The 19,386-nt window shown below is 36.5% G+C and overlaps 1 protein-coding gene across 3 annotated transcripts; it reads left to right on the top strand.

Annotated features, from left to right (window-relative positions):
• The first annotated feature begins 5,058 nt into the window (after positions 1–5,058).
• On the top strand, positions 5,059–13,589 carry LOC138701163 (uncharacterized). 3 transcript variants are annotated; one of them, XM_069827786.1, is made up of 3 exons: positions 5,066–5,166; positions 5,248–5,398; positions 12,084–13,589. In XM_069827786.1, exon 3 carries the CDS (start codon positions 12,085–12,087, stop codon positions 13,498–13,500), a length of 1,416 nt encoding a protein of 471 aa, XP_069683887.1. In that variant the 5' UTR covers positions 5,066–5,166; positions 5,248–5,398; position 12,084; the 3' UTR covers positions 13,501–13,589. The 3 variants fall into 3 exon arrangements, with proteins under 3 accessions (XP_069683889.1, XP_069683888.1, XP_069683887.1); XM_069827788.1 differs by lacking the exon at positions 5,248–5,398 and having other exon boundaries at positions 5,059–5,166; XM_069827787.1 differs by lacking the exon at positions 5,248–5,398 and having other exon boundaries at positions 5,063–5,170.
• The last annotated feature ends 5,797 nt before the right edge of the window (positions 13,590–19,386 follow it).

Genomic DNA, 19,386 nt, shown 5'->3' with positions numbered 1-19,386 from the left:
AAAGAAAATCTACGAGTCCACGATTCAGTACCTATTAGCGAAATACAACATTGAAAAAATCACAGTTACCGGTCTCTTCTTCGGAGCGAGAGGCACCATTCCGAAAGCCTTTGTAAAGTGGAGGGAAAAATACAAGCTGACGAGAGATCAAGATGCCATCGTCACCAACATTATAAAATTTTCTGTAGCGATATTTCGTCAGCATCTTCAATTCATTCAATTTAAATTATACTTGGTCCTATTTTTTTTTCTTATGTCTTAATCACTTCTGTTTGAAACCTGTTTATATAATTTTTCATTTTAAATTTTATTGTGAGCTATTCTATGTCGCAGGGCAAACCCAAAATATTGGGTCAGACCAATAAATTAAAATTGCATTATAAGCAAATTTATTAAACATAGACAATGCAATAATTGATGTAAACCATTGTTTAGACTTGGGTAAACTACCCTAGGGGTCACAAGGTGGTAATTATGTCTTGTACCATACTGATGAATCTCGCTATGTGGATCATAACTGTTTAAATTTGACTTAACTTTAATCAAACAATAGAAAATATACAAATTCACAACAGTTAAAATTCTTTCAGAAATAAACAAAGGTCTGCAGTGAGCATCAAAATCAGAATCAGTCAAAAAGCGTATTGCCTCTTTTTTTTTTCAAAATAAGTACTTGATCAATCTTCAGAAAATTTCCCCACAAATGGATACCAAAAGTAATACTATTAAAAAAGCAAAAGACGGTGTTTTAAGAAATTCTTTAGGTACAAGGTATCTAAGTCTCCTTAATAAATAGATTACTCTAGGCAATCTAGTATACAGGTCTTAATATGACTTCCCATTATTACAACTTACTTACTTACTTACTTACAAATGGCTTTTAAGGAACCCGAAGGTTCATTGCCGCCCTCACATAAGCCCGCCAGCGGTCCCTATCCTGAGCAAGATTAATCCAGTCTCTATCATCATACCCCACCTCCCTCAAATCCATTTTAATATTATCCTCCCATCTACGTCTCGGCCTCCCTAAAGGTCTTTTTCCCTCCGGTCTCCCAACTAACACTCTATATGCATTTCTGGATTCGCCCATACGTGCTACATGCCCTGCCCATCTCAAACGTCTGGATTTAATGTTCCTAATTATGTCAGGTGAAGAATACAATGCGTGCAGTTCTGTGTTGTGTAACTTTCTCCATTCTCCTGTAACTTCATCCCGCTTAGCCCCAAATATTTTCCTAAGCACCTTATTCTCAAACACCCTGAACCTATGTTCCTCTTTCAGAGTGAGAGTCCAAGTTTCACAACCATACAGAAGAACCGGTAATATAACTGTTTTATAAATTCTAACTTTCAGATTTTTGGACAGCAGACTGGATGATAAGAGCTTCTCAACCGAATAATAACACGCATTTCCCATATTTATTCTGCGTTTAATTTCCTCCCGAGTGTCATTTATATTTGTTACTGTTGCTCCAAGATATTTGAATTTTTCCACCTCTTCGAAGGATAAATCTCCAATTTTTATATTTCCATTTCGTACAATATTCTGGTCACGAGACATAATCATATACTTTGTCTTTTCGGGATTTACTTCCAAACCGATCGCTTTACTTGCTTCAAGTAAAATTTCCGTGTTTTCCCTAATCGTTTGTGTATTTTCTCTCCCATTATTACAACAATAACGAAATATGAAACATTATAGTACCTTATGCAACGATCCTATAATGGTAGTAATTAAGACGCGATTATGTTTATGAAACGAGCGCAAGCGAGTTTCATAATTTTCATACGAGCGTCTTAATTACCATTATAGTCAAGTTTCATACGACTTTTTATGCTCGACCATATTTCTAACTAGGCATTTGATAACACGAATCGATTTAAAATTCTGGAGGCTATGAGAGAATTTGGTATCCCTACCAAATTGGTAAATTTAACAAAAATAACCCTCTCCAAAACATATAATAAGGTAAAGATACAAACAAAACTATCTGATAAATTCTTAACAGTAAATGGGGTGAGGCAAGGAGACTCCTTATCTACAATTCTGTTTAATATTGGCCTTGAAAAAGTCATTAGGAACATTGATATAAATTTTAATGGTACCATATTTAATAGGACCAGACAGTGCATGGCCTATGCGGATGATATTGTGGTCATGACTAGATCTCTTGGAGTGCTAAATGAAATAGTAACCCAAATTCAAACAGAAGCAGAGCACATGGGGTTAAAAATTAATAAAGAGAAAACTAAATATATGAGAAACATAAGACCAAGTGGCATTTGTAATAAAGATATTATAATAAATGGACAGAAATATGAGGAAGTAGATTCTTTTAAATATCTAGGAGTTCTAATTACCCAAGAAAACACTGCAGATGCGGATATGAGGCAAAAAATTGCTGGGGGAAATAGATGCCTGAGAGCCCTTAACAAAACTTTGAGAGCAAGATGCATAAGTAAAAAAGCAAAATTTACATTATATAACACAGTCGTAAGACCAATTGTGCTTTATGGCAGTGAAACTTGGACTCTGTCGAAGAAAATGGAACAACAACTGATGACATGGGAAAGGAAAATTCTAAGGAAAATCTATGGTCCTAAATATGAGAATGGGCACTGGAGGATTAGATATAATACAGAGCTGAAAACTCAATATAAATCTCCAGATATTGTTGCTGAAATCAAAGCCCGTAGGTTGGAATGGTTAGGACATGTAATCAGGATGAATGATCAGAGAATACCAAAAAAGATTCTAAACACAAAACCAGAAAGCAGGCGCAATATTGGCAGACAGAAACTAAGATGGTTGGATGGAGTGGAGGAAGATTTAAGGACTCTAGGCGTGAGAAGATGGAGGCAGAAGGCTCTGGTTGGACAGGAATGGACCAAGATCCTAAGGGAGGCCAAGGCTAGACTACAAGGGCCGTAGTGCCAAAGAAGAAGAAGAAGAAGAAGAAGATATTTCTAACTTGAAATTATTCATAAGTATTCATGTTATTCTTATCTGGCTGAGGAGCGGAACTGACCTTGTGCAATACCTCGTAAATTGTGAGATATGCGCAGACGCGAAAGTATTGATTTTTTTCCGAGAAACAAATGTCGACATTGACCTTGATATAATCTAGAGAGTAAAATAAACATTAGTCTTGATATAACCTTGAAATTGAATTCGACATTGAAAAACGAGATGACAAATTGAATTTATTTGAATATTATTTACAATTAACGCTAATTATTATAGTAACAGAACTGACTTTATTTCAAATATAGGTGATTTATTGATTTATTGTTCTCTTTCTATTGCATATCCGAGAATAATCAATATTTGCGCTTTCATATTGCTACAATGGTATTTTCTGATTGGTGGAACACCTTAACTTTAATGAATAGGTGTACTTTAATGAGGTCCATTAAAGGGCTACTACCAGGTGTATAATTACTACATGGTCGAGCATAAAATATTTTAAACGTCATCTGAAAGGACTGAAGTGAAAGTTTATGAACCTAAAATAGCTCTAGTTTTATTTTCAACGCATTGTACTTAAGTTGCGATATATTAAATTTGTGTAGCTATAAATTACTATCATTTATGCCTACTAAGTAGTTTCATTATCATTACTGATTCTTCTCCTATAAATCCAGAAATTTCGTACTTCATCATCCAGTTCTCACATTTTGATTCTCTAACATTATTGTCTCATAATTTCTTTGGAATATTTTGAGCACTCGAATAATCTAAAGCAGTCATGTCAATTGATGTCCATAGGAGCAAGCGCGCGCTTTAGAGCCCAGGAGAGCCTGAGCGCTTTACAGCGGAAAGGAAAGAGACAGACGAAAGAAATAATATATGCCGCTTGGTCGAGCTATATTCAGGGATGGCCACCACTGATTCAATAGATAAAGGGAAGAGAACTTATTTAAACTTATCCATGTTAATTTTTAGATTTGCCTGAGAAGTATAAGTGTATTATAAGAATGTAAGTTTTAATTTTAATGCTCATTTTTCACAAGTTTGATTTTTTTATTCAAAAGAAACATTTTCTCAACTTCTCGTATAGAAAAGTGAAATTTTCAGGTATAGGCCTATTTATTTAGTAGCCTTACAGAATGTTTTCGTAAATCGAATATACCGTATATACGTATTACTGAAGATAGTGTATTGAAAATTTTGAAAATATTCGCATGGGAATTGTTTGTAAGGAAATGAATTAACAAAGCAACTACTGTTACATCATAAGCAAAAGATACGTGCCCACGTGTTGTAAAAATGTCAGCTCCATAGTTTCAGCACATTTCGAGAAAATAATTTAATATTCTGATGACAGGAAGTTGCTCACAAATATCATCTTAAAAACATAATGCGATAAGAGTTTTGTTATGGAATATTAGTTACACTTAAAACAGATACAGTACCTAGGTAACTCTGCTTTGTACTGTAATATTGTTTTGATTAGTTTATTGATTACTTTTGTAAGGCTAAAGATACCATCAATATAAATTCCAACTTATCATGTCACACTCAATCTCTCTTTTTGGAATATGACTTTCTTTATGAATGATGTGTTTCATCCACTTAATACAGTATAATATTATACTACTGGATTAATCTTGCACAGGATAGGGACCGCTGGCGGGCTTATGTGAGGGCGGCAATGAACCATCGGGTTCCTTAAAAGCCATTTGTAAGTAAGTAAATATTATACTACTATGGAATTTAAGTGAATATTCCTTCTTAACTCTCTATTATGTTATTAAGATTTAAAACACAAGTGCAATATTACGAAATCAGTGTTAGTACTTTTGTTTTACAGACAATATAGATAATATTAAACAGAAAGAAGCCATATAAAAATAACGACATAAAATTTCACGTTCCGTTTGAAGTTTGTGCACTACTGTTTTCTTAACCCAACAGGCTGCTTATTCATATACACAACCCTTCCTCTTTCCATACTTAGCGCTTGCTGCCCGCGCACGACGTCAAGGTCAGAAAAATGCGCTTGCTTTGACATCACTGATCTAAAGGATGATTAAAAGTAAATATTTTAGGAGCATATTGGCGACACTGATTCAAGTTTATTTAGCATCTGTAGACGGTTGGCTGTTGCTGTGGATTGGAAGTAGCCTCGAATGTCTGGTTTCTTGGTGAAGCATATCATCCTAGTAGGTACACTCTCGCATTTACTAACAGTTTTATTCCCTTTAATTCAGTTGTAATGTACGCTAATAGTGATCTTATAACAGTGTCACAGTCGCTGGGAAGAAAGCATACAATCACAAGTCAGCGTGAAGTTAGAAATAGCACGGGACACTGACCCAGTTACAACTGCGTCATCTTCATCTACCAGCTGTTCGTAACGAGTTTAACTCTCTTCTATGCACAGAGATATTGTCCGTAAGTAAAGCTGATTTTGTAGAAAATTTTAGTTGGAGTATGTTGTGACAAGAAATTAAACTAATGTAATGTCTTGAGACACCTTCCATTGAAGTTTGTACCAGTTTCTGGTTTTTGTTGCGAAGAAATCAACGACACTTATTTCAAGGGTTCCAAATTTTGGAAATTTCTTTGTTCGAGCGGTATGGTGTCTCACAATGTCCTATTTTTTTTATTTTATTGGGTTCTTTTACGACGCTGTATCAACATCTCAGGTTATTTAGCGTGTGAATGAAATTAAGGTGATAATGCCGGTGAAATGAGTCCGGAGTCCAGCACCGAAAGTTACCCAGCATTTGCTCGTTTTGGGTTGAGGGAAAACCCCGGGAAAAAACCACAACCAAGTAACTTGCCCCGACCGGGATTCGAACCCGGGCCACCTGGTTTCGCGGCACAATGACCTGTTACAAGAGAGTTCTATTTCGATTAACTAATGTCAGTACCTCTCTCTCAAAACTTCAACTAGTTCTAGGGAATAGGAGTGTTAGGCTATTAGCAGGCACCGGATTTGTGGGTTTTTACCTTTTTTTTCTTTGCTTCTGAACTCCTAATTTCTTCAATACTTTTCCGAATCATGATCGTAGGAGTCGTATATGTGAATTCTGTTGAACCTAAAAAAACCTAAATTATAACTTAATACCTAAAAAAACCTAAATCATTATTGATAAGCATTATCCTTTACTTACTTACTTGCTTTTAAGGAACCCGGAGGTTCATTGCCGCCCTCACATAAGCCCGCCATTGGTCCCTATCCTAAGCAAGATTAATCCAATCTCTATCATCATATCCCACCTCCCTCAAATCCATCTTAAAATTATCTTCTCATCTACGTCTCGGCCTCCTTAGAGGTCTTTTTCCCTCCGCCTCCCAACTAACACTCTGTATGCATTTCTAGATTCGCCCATAAGTGCTACATGCCCTGCCCATCTCAAACGTCTGGATTTAATGTTCTTAATTATGTCAGGTGAAGAGTACAATGCGTGCAGTTCTGCGTTGTGTAACTTTCTACATTATCCTGGAACTTAATCCCTCTTAGCCCCAAATATTTTCCTAAGCACCTTATTCTCAAACACCCTTAACCTACATTCCTGTCTCTAAGTGAGAGTCCAAGTTTCACAACCATACAGAACAACCGGTAATATAACTGTTTTATAAATTCTAACTTTCAGATTTTTCGACAGCAGACTGGATGATAAGAGCTTCTCAACCGAATAATAACAGGCATTTCCCGTATTTATTCTGTGTTTAATTTCCTCCCGAATATCATTTATATTTGTTACTTTTGCTCCCAGGTATTTTAATTTTTCCACCTCTTCAAAGAATAACTTTCCAATTTTTACATTTGCATTTCGTACAATATTCTCGTGACGAGACATAATCGTATACTTTGTGTTTTCGGGATTTACTTCCAAACTTATTTCTTTACTTGCTTCAAGTAAAATTCCAGTATTTTCCCTAATCGTTTGTGGATTTTCTCCTAACATATCCACGTCATCCGCATAGACAAGCAGCTGATGTAACCCGTTCAATTCCAAACCCTGTCTGTTATCCATGACTTTCCTAATGGCATATTCTAGAGCAAAGTTAAAAAGTAAAGGTGATAGTGCATCACCTTGCTTTGGCCTACAGTGAATTGGAAACGCATCTGAGGCTTACTTGAAGGTTTCGAAACAATCTGTTTTTTTCGGTGATGGGTTGTTAGCCCTTCGTCCAACCCCCAAGCTGGAGGACTACCCTCAACGGCTGTCCGCGACTGCTTATTCAACATATTCACAGCTACCCTCCATATCTGGAGGCCGTCTCCTCTATTTACAGCGTTATTTATTGATTTTTTATTTTGAAATATCAATACATTTCGAAAGAGAGAGAGAGAGGAAGAACACTTTTGACGTGGAGGAGGCTGCTTCAATCCCTAAAAGTAAAATCTGTACTTAGCAGTGACAACATCTGTGGCTCCCTTGCTTTTCTCAAGGCGCATTTCAGTGACCTTCCAAAATATATTGAGTACTTGGAATCTTCGTCGCTACAACTGAAAGATGCAATTGCTGGTATTGACTCGCCTCTACAGAAACAAGTACCAGGACCCGTGGATGAAGTCGTCACATTAAAACTGAAGAAAGTATTGCGGAGGGATCCAGGGTTTGAAACAATGAAAAATGTGTGCTCCATTCTCCAGGGGGAAAGCTTCAATTATCAGTTACCGTGGCTACCTGCTGCACTGGCAGCGATGGAATTTGCACCTATGATATCATGTGCTGTCAAAATAACCTTTTCGTCCTTCAAATGTATTTTGAGAGCCAATAGAAACAACTTCTCAGTCGAGAATCTTGAAAAGTATTTGATCATATATTGCAACCGGGAACTGTAGCAGTAAATAATGTTGTTTTGTTAGTTTGTTACTTTTCAAAATAATTCTTGATCAAGTTTAAATAAATTTAATTCAAAAGTTGTATGTGTACTCTATCTTTTATCTACTGAAAACTGAAATTGATGTAGTTATGTCAAGACAAATTATATTATATAAAATGTTAATTGTTACAATAATTTATTGAAACTACAAATAATGTTAAAGAGAAAGCAGCAAAACTTTCGAATCTTATAAATTTTGATAGATAGTTTGGTTCTTGAAAAGGTCAATTTCGTGTCCATGTTACCTTAATAAATAAATATTTATTTTTTAGGAATACTGTAACTGTAAAGATACATTTTAACGATCGGACAGTTTTTGCGACCCCTTTCACAGGTTGGACATAAAACCAAAAAAAAAACCTATTTCATCTAATAATAATAATCCTTGGCGCTACAGCCCATTAAGGGCCCAGACCGACCAGCCGGCTGCTGGCCTCACGCCCACATGCCGAAGCAGAGGTGGACGATCATCCAATGAGAATGGAGGTATCGTGTGGTTAGCACGATGACCCCCCAGCCGTTACAGCTGGCTTGCGCAACCGGATTTCGCTACCTATCGTAGCTCCCCAAGTGCATCACGATGCTGAGTGAGCACCGGTCCCATACACTGGCTGAAATTTCATGAGAAAATTTCTTCCCTCGTGAGGATTCGAACCAGCGCGCATTCCGTAACGCGAGTCCTAAGCAGGATGCCTTAGACCACGACGCCACGGCGCGGGACATTTCACCTAATGGTGTTTTTAAAAACCTAAAAATCCTGCCCCTAGTTATTAGTAGGCTATAATTTTTTGTTTTCTATTATGAGCAATGTAATTTTGTTCTGTTTTTGTAAACAGGGTGTTACAGTTATACGTGAAAATATTTTGGCATATTTTAAAAGAAAAATGCGTGTAAAACAATGCCCTATTCACTTTTCTCTTATTCTAGTAGATTTTCCATAAATATGTAAAGTATTTTGCGGCCTTATGTTTTATGAAACATCATACGATGAAACGCCTGTCTGTTTAGACTATATGCACGTCTTTCGATCAGCTGTACTGCAGCGTAAAAAGTAAGTTAAGGGTCATTAACCTTGCAGGAGCTCTGCTGGCTACGATTTCCAACTCATGGGATTCCAAATAGACTGAATTTGTTGCTGTGTACCAAAGACCCCGGGATACAGGATCTCTTCGTCCTCGAACTAACCGTAACGTGACGTTGTTTCCTTCGTGATGTGACACATTTCTAAAAAAAATTGTACATTGGTTAAGAAATCTGACTTTCGTTAACAATTCAGGCCGTATTCATAGACATTTTTAGCGCGGGCTTCCGGTGGATGATCAGCGTTTTTCGTATTCATAAACCAGCGTTAGCGATAGGATATGATTTGAATTATGTACTAGTAACCAGTGGATAGCCGGGGCTAGCTTAGTACGCTCGTAGCGCGTGCTGCGAAATGTCTATGAATAGCACCCTCAGAGATTATTTTATTTCGTACTATTTTTATTTAAATAATTTGTATACGTATGTGAATTTATTTTAATTATTTCGTAATAGTTGACAAATGAATGCCAGATGGTTAGGAAAGCCTTTTTATATTTTGATACTTTAGATAATATTACTTTAAGTAATTTTGTTTCACTGACATACTTATGAGAATAAAATGTATGCTGAGTTCGAAATTCGAACGTATTACAATACAAAATAAATAATGAATTTAATTCCATGTGTTGATGTCAAAAGTACCACAAAATGTTAAATTATTTGGTTACCACCGTAAGTGGTACATGACATATCACACTCCGGTTCACTACGTAGGTGATGATCGTGTGTCGGAAGGCAGTCATCAAACGTCACAATAATTGTAAATGATATGAAAATAATTTTAAAATGTAAAAAAAGTAAATAAGACGGGTTACATCAGCTTCTTGTCTATGTGGATGACGTGAATATGTTAGGAGAAAATACACAAACGATTAGGGAAAACGCGGAAATTCTAGTTGAAGCAAGTAAAGCGATAGGGTTGGAAGTAAATCCCGAAAAGACTAAGTATATGATTATGTCTCATGACGAGAATATTGTACGAAATAGAAAAATAAATATTGCAGATTTATCCTTCGAAGAGGTGGAAAAATACAAATATTTTGGATTAACAGTAGCAAATATAAATGACACTCAAGAGGAAATTAAACGCAGAATAAATATGGAAAATGCCTGTTGTTATTCGGTTGGGAAAAGCTTTTGTCATCTAGTCTGCTGTCAAAAAATCTGAAAGTTAGAATTTATAAAACAGTTATATTACCGGTTGTTCTTTATGGTTGTGAAACTTGGACTCTTACTTTGAGAGAGGAACAGAAGATTAAGGGTGTTTGAGAATAAGGTTGTTAGGAAAATATTTGGGGCTAAGAGGGATGAAGTTACAGGAGAATGGAGAAAGTTACACAACGCAAAACTGCATGCATTGTATTCTTCACCTGATACAATTAGGAACATTAAATCCAGACGTTTGAGATGGGCAGGGCATGTAGCACGTATGGGCGAATCCAGAAATGCATATACAGTATTAATTGGGAGGCCGGAGGGTAAAAGACCTTTGGAGAGGCCAAGACGCAGATGGGAAGATAATATTAAAATGGATTTGAGGGAGGTGGGATATGATGATAGAGACTGGATTAATCTTGCTCAGGATAGGGACCAATGGCGGGCTTATGTGAGGGCGGCAATGAACCTCCGCCTTCCTTAAAAGCCAGTAAGTAAGTAAGTACGTAAGTAAGTAAATAAGTAAGTATTAATATTAAATTGATAAGTCGTAAGATTGAACATTTTAACATTATTTATTGTATGTAATAACTGACTTATCTGAAAATAAAAACATTCTGATGATTAAACAATTACAATTTAATGTTAAATAAGCAATTTTGACCCAAGGAATGATAAAAATGAAAGTCAATTCTATAAAAGTAATATTCTAGAGACGAAAAGCAGTATTTTGAAATCGGCTATTGAAAATACTGTAATCAACGTCTGACAGTCCCATTACACTATATACACTGCAATACGCTATTTTTACTATATACACTATCATAAAGAATGTACAAGCTTACAATGATCAAACATATTTACACTATTTATACTATTTAAAAAACAAATACCTTGCATTACAATACGCAATAATGTAAATAACACCGTAAATAATGTTTGATCATTGTAGGCCTACATTCTTTATGAGAGTGTAAATAATAAAAATAGCGTATTCTAGTACACATGGTGTACTTACTTACTGGCTCTTAAGGAACTCGTAGGTTCATTTCCGCCCTCACATAAGCCCGCCATTGGTCCCTATCCTGAGCAAGATTAATCCATTCTCTATCATCACATCCCACCTCCCTCAAATCCATTTTAATATTATCTTCCCACCTACGTCTCGACCTCCCTAAAGGTTTTTTTCCCTCCGGTCTCCCAACTAACACTCTATATGCATTTCGGGATTCGCCCATACGTGCTACATGCCCTGCCCATCTCAAACGTCTGGATTTAATGTTCCTAATTATGTCAGGTGAAGAATACAATTCGTGCAGTTCTGTGTTGTGTAACTTTCTCCATTCTCCTGTAACTTCATCCCTCTTAGCCCCAAATAATTTTCTAAGCCACCTTATTCTCAAACACCCTTAATCTTTGTTCCTCTCTCAAAGTGAGAGTCCAAGTTTCACAACCATACAGAACAACCGGTAATATAACTGTTTTATAAATTCTAACTTTCAGATTTTTTGACAGCAGACTGGATGATAAAAGTTTCTCAACCGAATAATAACAGGCATTTCCCATATTTATTCTGTGTTTAATTTCCTCCCGAGTATCATTTAAATTGTAAATATTAGTGTAATTGTTAAAGTTGTTTATGTTTTGTTCTGCCCAACTTGATCAAACTAAAGTCGAGTGAGCAGTCAGTCTAGTACTGCGCTTGCCACATGCACGCGCGTTATCCAATTAGAAACTCCAGTAGCACTTGTTCTTGTAACCTCGTGGGACAAAGTACGATTCCTAGTCATTAGACAACACTTAGAAACGGTGTTTCTATTAAAAGGCATGATTGACAGGGTTTATCGTTTTCCTAATGGGTAACTTCGAGAGCATAGAGTGTAAAGATTATTACCCCTATAGCTCCTTAAGTTTCGATCGTAGAGTTTGAACTTCAGTGTTGTGATCGAATTTGGGCTGTTGTGTATAAAATATATATATATTTTTTTTTCGTTTTCAGGATGGAATTCTTCGCCTACCCGGATCGTCTCAGCAACTTGGCAACAGAATCCCTGGGAAGATACGTGTCGGACCTAGTTCAGAGAGTAAAATTTCCAAAATGCGCAGAAACTGAAACCTTCAGACTGAACTACGTTCAGCAGATCTGCTCCTATCTGGGAGAAATGATTCATGGCACTTTACCACCATCTTTCGCCAATGAGGTTACTATCAGAATGATGAGGCATGTGCTACTTAGCTACAGAGATCTCATCGAGTACCCCTGCTTCAGGAGTTACTGTGAAGAAATTGCACCCATGGTGATGACAGCTATTCTTCATCCTTCAGTAATGAAACTCGAGTGTTTTGAAAACAACCCTCATCCCACGGTCATAGATCGCTATAAAGTGTGGTACTCTGACCTGATCGTAGATTCCTTATCCGAACTTAAGAACCTCAGGGTTTTAAGGTTAGGGTCTTCAAATAACTTCACTGAGAGGAGACTGAACCGAAGAGATTTCTCAGAGAAACTTGAAGAATTCTCCTACAGATTTTGTGAAGATGAAGAACTGGATGCTCTTTCGAAAACATCCACCAAATTGAAACGCCTAGATTTAACTGACTCATATTTAACGGACGTAAGTATTGATTATATCCTTCGTTTCAAGCACTTAGAAGAATTAGTTATAAATTGTGTATTGATAACACAAGATGGTATAACAAAATTGTTGACCGGATTAGCAAAGACTGACGAAACTGTCGCTTCTACAAATCCTCCTGAACTGCTCAAGAGTTTTGGTTGCAATAACCCATCGGTTTCAAACTTAAATGTGCTTGCTGATAAGTTTCCAAACATCACATCACTTTCTCTCCGTAACGTACAGTGTAGCTTAACTGCACTAAAAAGTTTAAAACGTTTAACTAAACTTTCTTTGAGGACTGTAATATTTTGTTTTATAGAAGAGTTGCTTCGAGAAATAGGTAGTCAAATTATGTGTTTGAATTTAAGAGACGTCCATGATACTGACTTAAGAGTAATTGGAGAAAACTGTTCCGCACTGAAATGTCTGCACCTGAGTTTCATTAAATTTCTAGGTCTTCAAGACTACAAGTTTGTGGAGTATTCAGAGAAGTTTCCACTTCCAGAATTTCGTGCACTTACTTGTCTTGAATTAAAGTTGTTTGACGATAATTTTTCGCAGTACATCATGTCTCGCTGTGGTAATGTTAAAAAGTTGTTCCTATCAGACGGCGGAAGCCAAACTCTCATCAACATATTACTTCAGCGAAAGCAACTGATGTCCCTTGAGCAACTCTTCTTCACAGAGAGTCAGAATGTTGATATTGTGGTTCAGTTTACTGATAATGCGGCCATCTTCACGGAAGTTGACTATTTCAGTGACAAAATATCGCTTCATTCAACACCTGTGAAGTACTAATTTAATACCTTGTAAAGAATAATTAAATCACGAAATATTTGTATTACATTTAATTATCTATTCCATATATGGCATTAAGTTTATAGTTTTATTCACTTACATACTTACTTACAAATCGCTTTTAAGGAACCCGAAGGTTCATTGCCGCCTTCACATAAGCCCGCCATCGGTTCCTATCCTGTGCAAGATTAATCCAGTCTCTATCATCACACCCCACCTCCCTCAAATCCATTTTAATATTATCCTCCCATCTACATCTCGGCCTTCCTAAAGGTCTTTTTCCCTCCGGTCTCCCAACTAACACTCTATATGCATTTCTGGATTCGCCCATACGTGCTCCATGCCCTGCCCATCTCAAACGTCTGGATTTTAAGTTCCTAATTATGTTAGGTGAAGAATACAATGTGTGAAGTTCTGTGTTGTGTAACTTTCTCCATTCTCCTGTAACTTCATCCCGCTTAGCCCCAAATATTTTCCTAAGCACCTTATTCTCAAACATCCTTAACCTATGTCCCTCTCTCAGAGTGAGAGTCCAAGTTTCACAACCATACAGAAGAACCGGTAATAGAACTGTTTTATAAATTCTAACTTTCATATTTTTGGACAGCAGACTGGATGATAAGAGCTTCTCAACCGAATAATAACACGCATTTCCCATATTTATTCTGCGTTTAATTTCCTCCCGAGTGTCGATTAATTAAAATGTGTCTCCGTGAAACATACAGCAGAGTCCGTATAGGTCAGTTTCTATCTGATGCTTTTCCAATTCACTGCGGGCTAAAGCAGGGAGATGCACTATCACCTTTACTTTTTAACTTCGCTCTGGAATATGCCATTAGGAAAGTTCAGGATAACAGGCAGGGTTTGGAATTGAACGGGTTACATCAGCTTCTTGTCTATGCAGATGACGTGAATATGTTAGGAGAAAATACACAAACGATTAGGGAAAACACGGAAATTTTACTTGAAGCAAGTAAAGCGATCGGTTTGGAAGTAAATCCCGAAAAGACAAAGTATATGATTATGTCTCGTGACCAGATTATTGTATGAAATGGAAATATAAAAATTGGAGATTTATCCTTCGAAGAGGTGGAAAAATTCAAATATCTTGGAGCAACAGTAACACATATATAGTTTTATTTATAATGTTTAATTAATGTTTGTATATGAAGACATTTTTCATACAGAGTAATCATCTCTGAGTATGGAATGGAATGGAATTTAACTGACGGGGGCATGGATGGCCCAACACTGCGACCTATTGAGATATATTGCTCTAGCCCTCGATATGAAATGAGTTGCGTGCCACAGAGCCCCTACGCGCACCGCCCTAACCACATGACTCTCTTAACGACAGGTCCCTACAGCCGACAGAATCCATATACCATTCCTGCTTCGGAAAATTCCCCCAAGGCCCCCCTGTCGGTCCGAGGTGAAACTCCTCCCCCGAGTAGGTCCGTCTCGGGTGCCATTGCAGAAGCCATCCAACATCGCTGAACTACATTCCACGGAGGCCGATCGAGAGAGTCAGCAGCTTCGGGTGGCCGCCGGTAGAGTGACCTGAAAAAACCAGAAACGGGATGATGAGGAAAGGACGATGGAGGAGGAAAGGAAGTGGCGAAGATGAGTGGGGTTCCAATCGCCTTATAAAGTTACCTGATATTCATCCATAGTTTAATACTGATATAAGCAGGAGAAGGTATTTATGGAGATTAATTTTATCATTTGTGTGTAAGTAATTTATAATAACTGTTGGCATTTAATGGATATTATGCTGAAGAGAAATAGTTTTCTTTGTATTTATTACGTTTCAGAAGACGACAAATTGTTTTCAATAGTTTGTCTATATCTGTAAGCTTTCTGTCGGGTTTGGATGAGACTTGGTTGATATTTGTCATGCACCTGAAAGCAGCACAGTCTGGCGCAGGTCGGCGAAACCCAACAGTCCTTTCGAGTCACTATTAGGAGTTTGGGAGTCACATGCAACCACACTGCCTGCCTGCCTGCCTGCCTGCCTGCTTGTAAGGAAGGTTGACGGCAGGCGAGCGATACCGTACGTTAGACCACTCACGAAGGTAAACAGTTATGGGCAGGCCTGAATGAGGTTTTGCCTGTCTCTGATAGATAGGCTAAATATTGAAGCGCCTCTCTGTTACCAGTCTTTCGCTGTGAGGCTATATACTCTACTCTGTACCGAGTGAAAATGTAATTTATGTTTTATATTTACTAACCTTTCTTGGTTGTAGAAATAAAACAATAGCATGAAATCTAAAGTTAAATGGAACATGTGTTTTAATGAATTGAGAAACAGTTAAGACATGTCAGTACTAATCTTTATTGCAGATATTAATGTATAGCCTATTGCGTAATTTTAATTGCGTCACATGATATACACAGTCCTATTACCTAGAGTGTACTCGTACTAAATAACTTTCCACTGAATGTTAAAAGTGCTGTTTCACAAGTGACCAATGAGTTTCTCTACAACCAAATGTTCAATACAGTATGAATTCTGGAAATTTCGCATGTGCTTTTTGTATAAAAAATCTAGGTTTAATCCTTACACACAATTTAAATTCTGAAAATGAAATTATGAGATCATAGATGAAGTATATGGACAACCAGGATTTATTTTTCGTAATTCAAGAAATACAGTATGGTCCGTTTGGTTAAAAATAATGTTAATTTATTATTATAAAGCTATTATGATAGTGGAAAAAATTTCTTGCTGGTTATATTATGATTAAAAGATGGAAGTCTCCTTACATGACAATCAAAAATGCATAATCTGAAAGGACAAATGAAAATCGTAGATGATTAAAATGGCTACTACAAATCAACAGCGGGCAAAATGTATTCCTTGGTATGCTAAATTTGAGAGTCTTAAAAGAGTTCAAAGGGAATTTCGACGTAAGTATGGTGTGCATAATGTACCTAAATACGATTCCAAATGTTGTGGTATCGAACATTTGTAGAAACAGGTTCTGTGTTAAAAAAACATACAGGAGGTCGCAGGCGAAACCCAGGACGAGAAGCAGCTATCTCTTGGCTTGGTCCCCAAACTCCCCAGATCTAACCCTTCCTGACTTCTTCGTGTGGGGTTTTGTTAAAGACATTATCTAGTCACAGAAACCCAGGAACACTGATGATCTGAGAGTAAAAATTACTCAAGCTTTTCAACAAATCACCCCTCTTATGTTACAACGGACATGGGCTGAATTGCATCACCGTTATGAGTTGTGCAGGGTGCGCAATGGGGGTCATGTTGAGCTCTGAGGAATCTCCCATCTTTCAGTGTTGTATGCACAAAGTTTCAACAAATAAAATTCAGTAGTAAATGTTTTACGGTGTTTTTATTTTATACATACCCAAACGGATCATCCTGTATTTTAAGGATGAACATATTTTGAAATTACTTTATAACAGTTTAATATAATAGAAAATTGAATATGCTTCATTTATGTTGTCATCTCTATATAAAAATAATTAATAATTATTGTGTACAGAAACAAATTCAGAAGCGTTTCCTTCGATATATGTATTCTAATAAAATAAATATGGTAGTAATTAATAACAATTCTTTCTCGTATAATGCAATATTAAAGAAATTTCATTATATAGGTCTAACTTTAATAACCTATTGGTAGAAGATTATTGGTGCAACAATACACTCATATAAAATTGGTAATAGTGTAATTATTATGAATAAAGGACTATTACATCTTATTAATTTTAGTGCAGTGAAAGTAAATTGAATAAATATACAATTACTGCATATTTCCATTTTAAATCCACAACATCGGTATTAAAATGGTCACTTTTAATTGAAAGCTTAACTTATTTTTAATTCCCTATCTCTTAAAAATAACCTTCCGGATTTTGGCTTAGCATTGTAATATACTCTATACAAAATATCTTTATGAACTTTTGTGTACGACATTTGATTAAAATTTGTGATTTTACGTAAGTATATTTTTCTTTATCTTCAAACTTTATGGGTGCTATTCATAGATTTTTCGCAGCACGCGCTACGAGCGTACTAAGCTAGCCCCGGCTATCCACTGGTTACTAGTACAGAATTCAAATCATATGCTATCGCTAACACTGGTTTCTGAATACGAAAAACGCTGATAATCCACCGGAAGCCCGCGCTAAAAGTGTCTATGAATACGGCCCAATGAGTTTATGTAGTATTTTTTTTTTCGTTGTTGGTAACTCTATAGCATCTACTAGATGCTTTATGGTTGTGCTAACAGATGGAGTTACTTGTCAACAATGTGACGCTGAAACGTGTGTTCAGGTTACTGCCCAGCGACAGTCCTGATATATATTTTTTTATATTTGTGATGATTGGTTAATTAATATTAACCCGGCACACTCACAATCACACTCACATTCATACAAATTTCCAGACTCTAGACACCCAGGGAATTCTTCTTCTTCAAGAAAAATTCACCGAGCGCCGAGCCCGGGAATCGAACCCGGGACCAACAGACCACGGAGGCAGTCTGTAGTATTTTGTTTTGCATTATACAGCACAATTACGCATAGGCCTAGTGGAATTTATTTCTGTTGTTTGGCAAAATAAAGAAACAAATAAACAAACAAAGTAAATCAATCAATCAATCAATCAAACAATAAATAAATAAATCTATCAATCAATAAATCAACAAATAAATAAATAAATCTATAAATAAATAAGTATAATTTTATAGTCCTCAATAATTTTGTTATAGTAATCTTCATAGAATTTACATACATTCACTTCGTGCTTTACCCTGATTGTATGGTACACGAAAGCTACTGCAAATACAAGGCTTTAAAGTCAATCGTAAAAGGGTAAAAATCAAGCGAATGATCATTCGGACTCTTTAAGTACGCCAATTTCTGCAGCCTGCTTGGCAATATGTGAACTATAAATCTATAAGTATTGCTATGTCCCTCTTTCAAACCGATTTCAAGTTGTCGCATGACAAGTGTCTCCTTTTATCCCTCCAATATCTTTGGAATCTTGCACACGGCTGACTTGCTTGCTCGCGAAAGGGCACCTGAGTTGATGACCACCAAATAAAATATCGGAACAGCTGGACAACGCATGTGGGACAGCAGCGCCAACTATGCCCGCACCTAGAAACCGGACCGTACCGAGTCACGTAAAACAAAAGAGAAGCCATATGTCGCTAGTGAAATTCCCAGTAAGTAGAATGTATGTAGAATTTTTCAACAGTAATCTCACTAGACGTTTTGATTTATCTAGAGAAAATCAAAACTCGAGTGGGATTTAATTGACTATTACACGATTAGAAGAAAGTATATAAAGATTAGAAGTAACGAAGTACTCCAATACAATAAAATATTAATTGACTTACGAAAATACAAGTGTCTTCAAATGTATTATTGTACCATCTCAACATTACAAATATTACGCTACATGCATGCTAGATGGCAGTAGTGAACAATGCCTTCTCGTCGAGATCTATACACGATGGCAATGTTACTAGTCAAGAAGGCTTTGTTGATTCAGTTTCATTTTTATTAAGACAGTTTCATTCCACTTAAATTATCCGAATCCCAGTAATCAACGTCACTTGACAGACGATTTTCAATAAATCTTAATATTAAACAATCTCTGATACGTGACTATCCATAATATCATATAGCAGAAGCTATAACATAACCTAACTAATATACACAAGTGTTAGAAAAGTTTTAATTAACGACGATGACATAAAATATAAACATGAATAATTTTAAAAGGAATAATTATTGAATGTACAATTTTCATATTTGAATGTGGTTGGTGGTTCAATTGATGTTATATTGGACGTGTGCGTAATAGAAGTGGAACTCGTTGATTTAGGCCTACATGGTGTATTCAACTTATTC

This window comes from Periplaneta americana, chromosome 6 (assembly GCF_040183065.1).
Source record: "Periplaneta americana isolate PAMFEO1 chromosome 6, P.americana_PAMFEO1_priV1, whole genome shotgun sequence".
NCBI classification, from domain to species: Eukaryota; Metazoa; Arthropoda; class Insecta; order Blattodea; family Blattidae; genus Periplaneta; species Periplaneta americana.
This window is presented reverse-complemented; position numbering and strand designations above follow the sequence as displayed.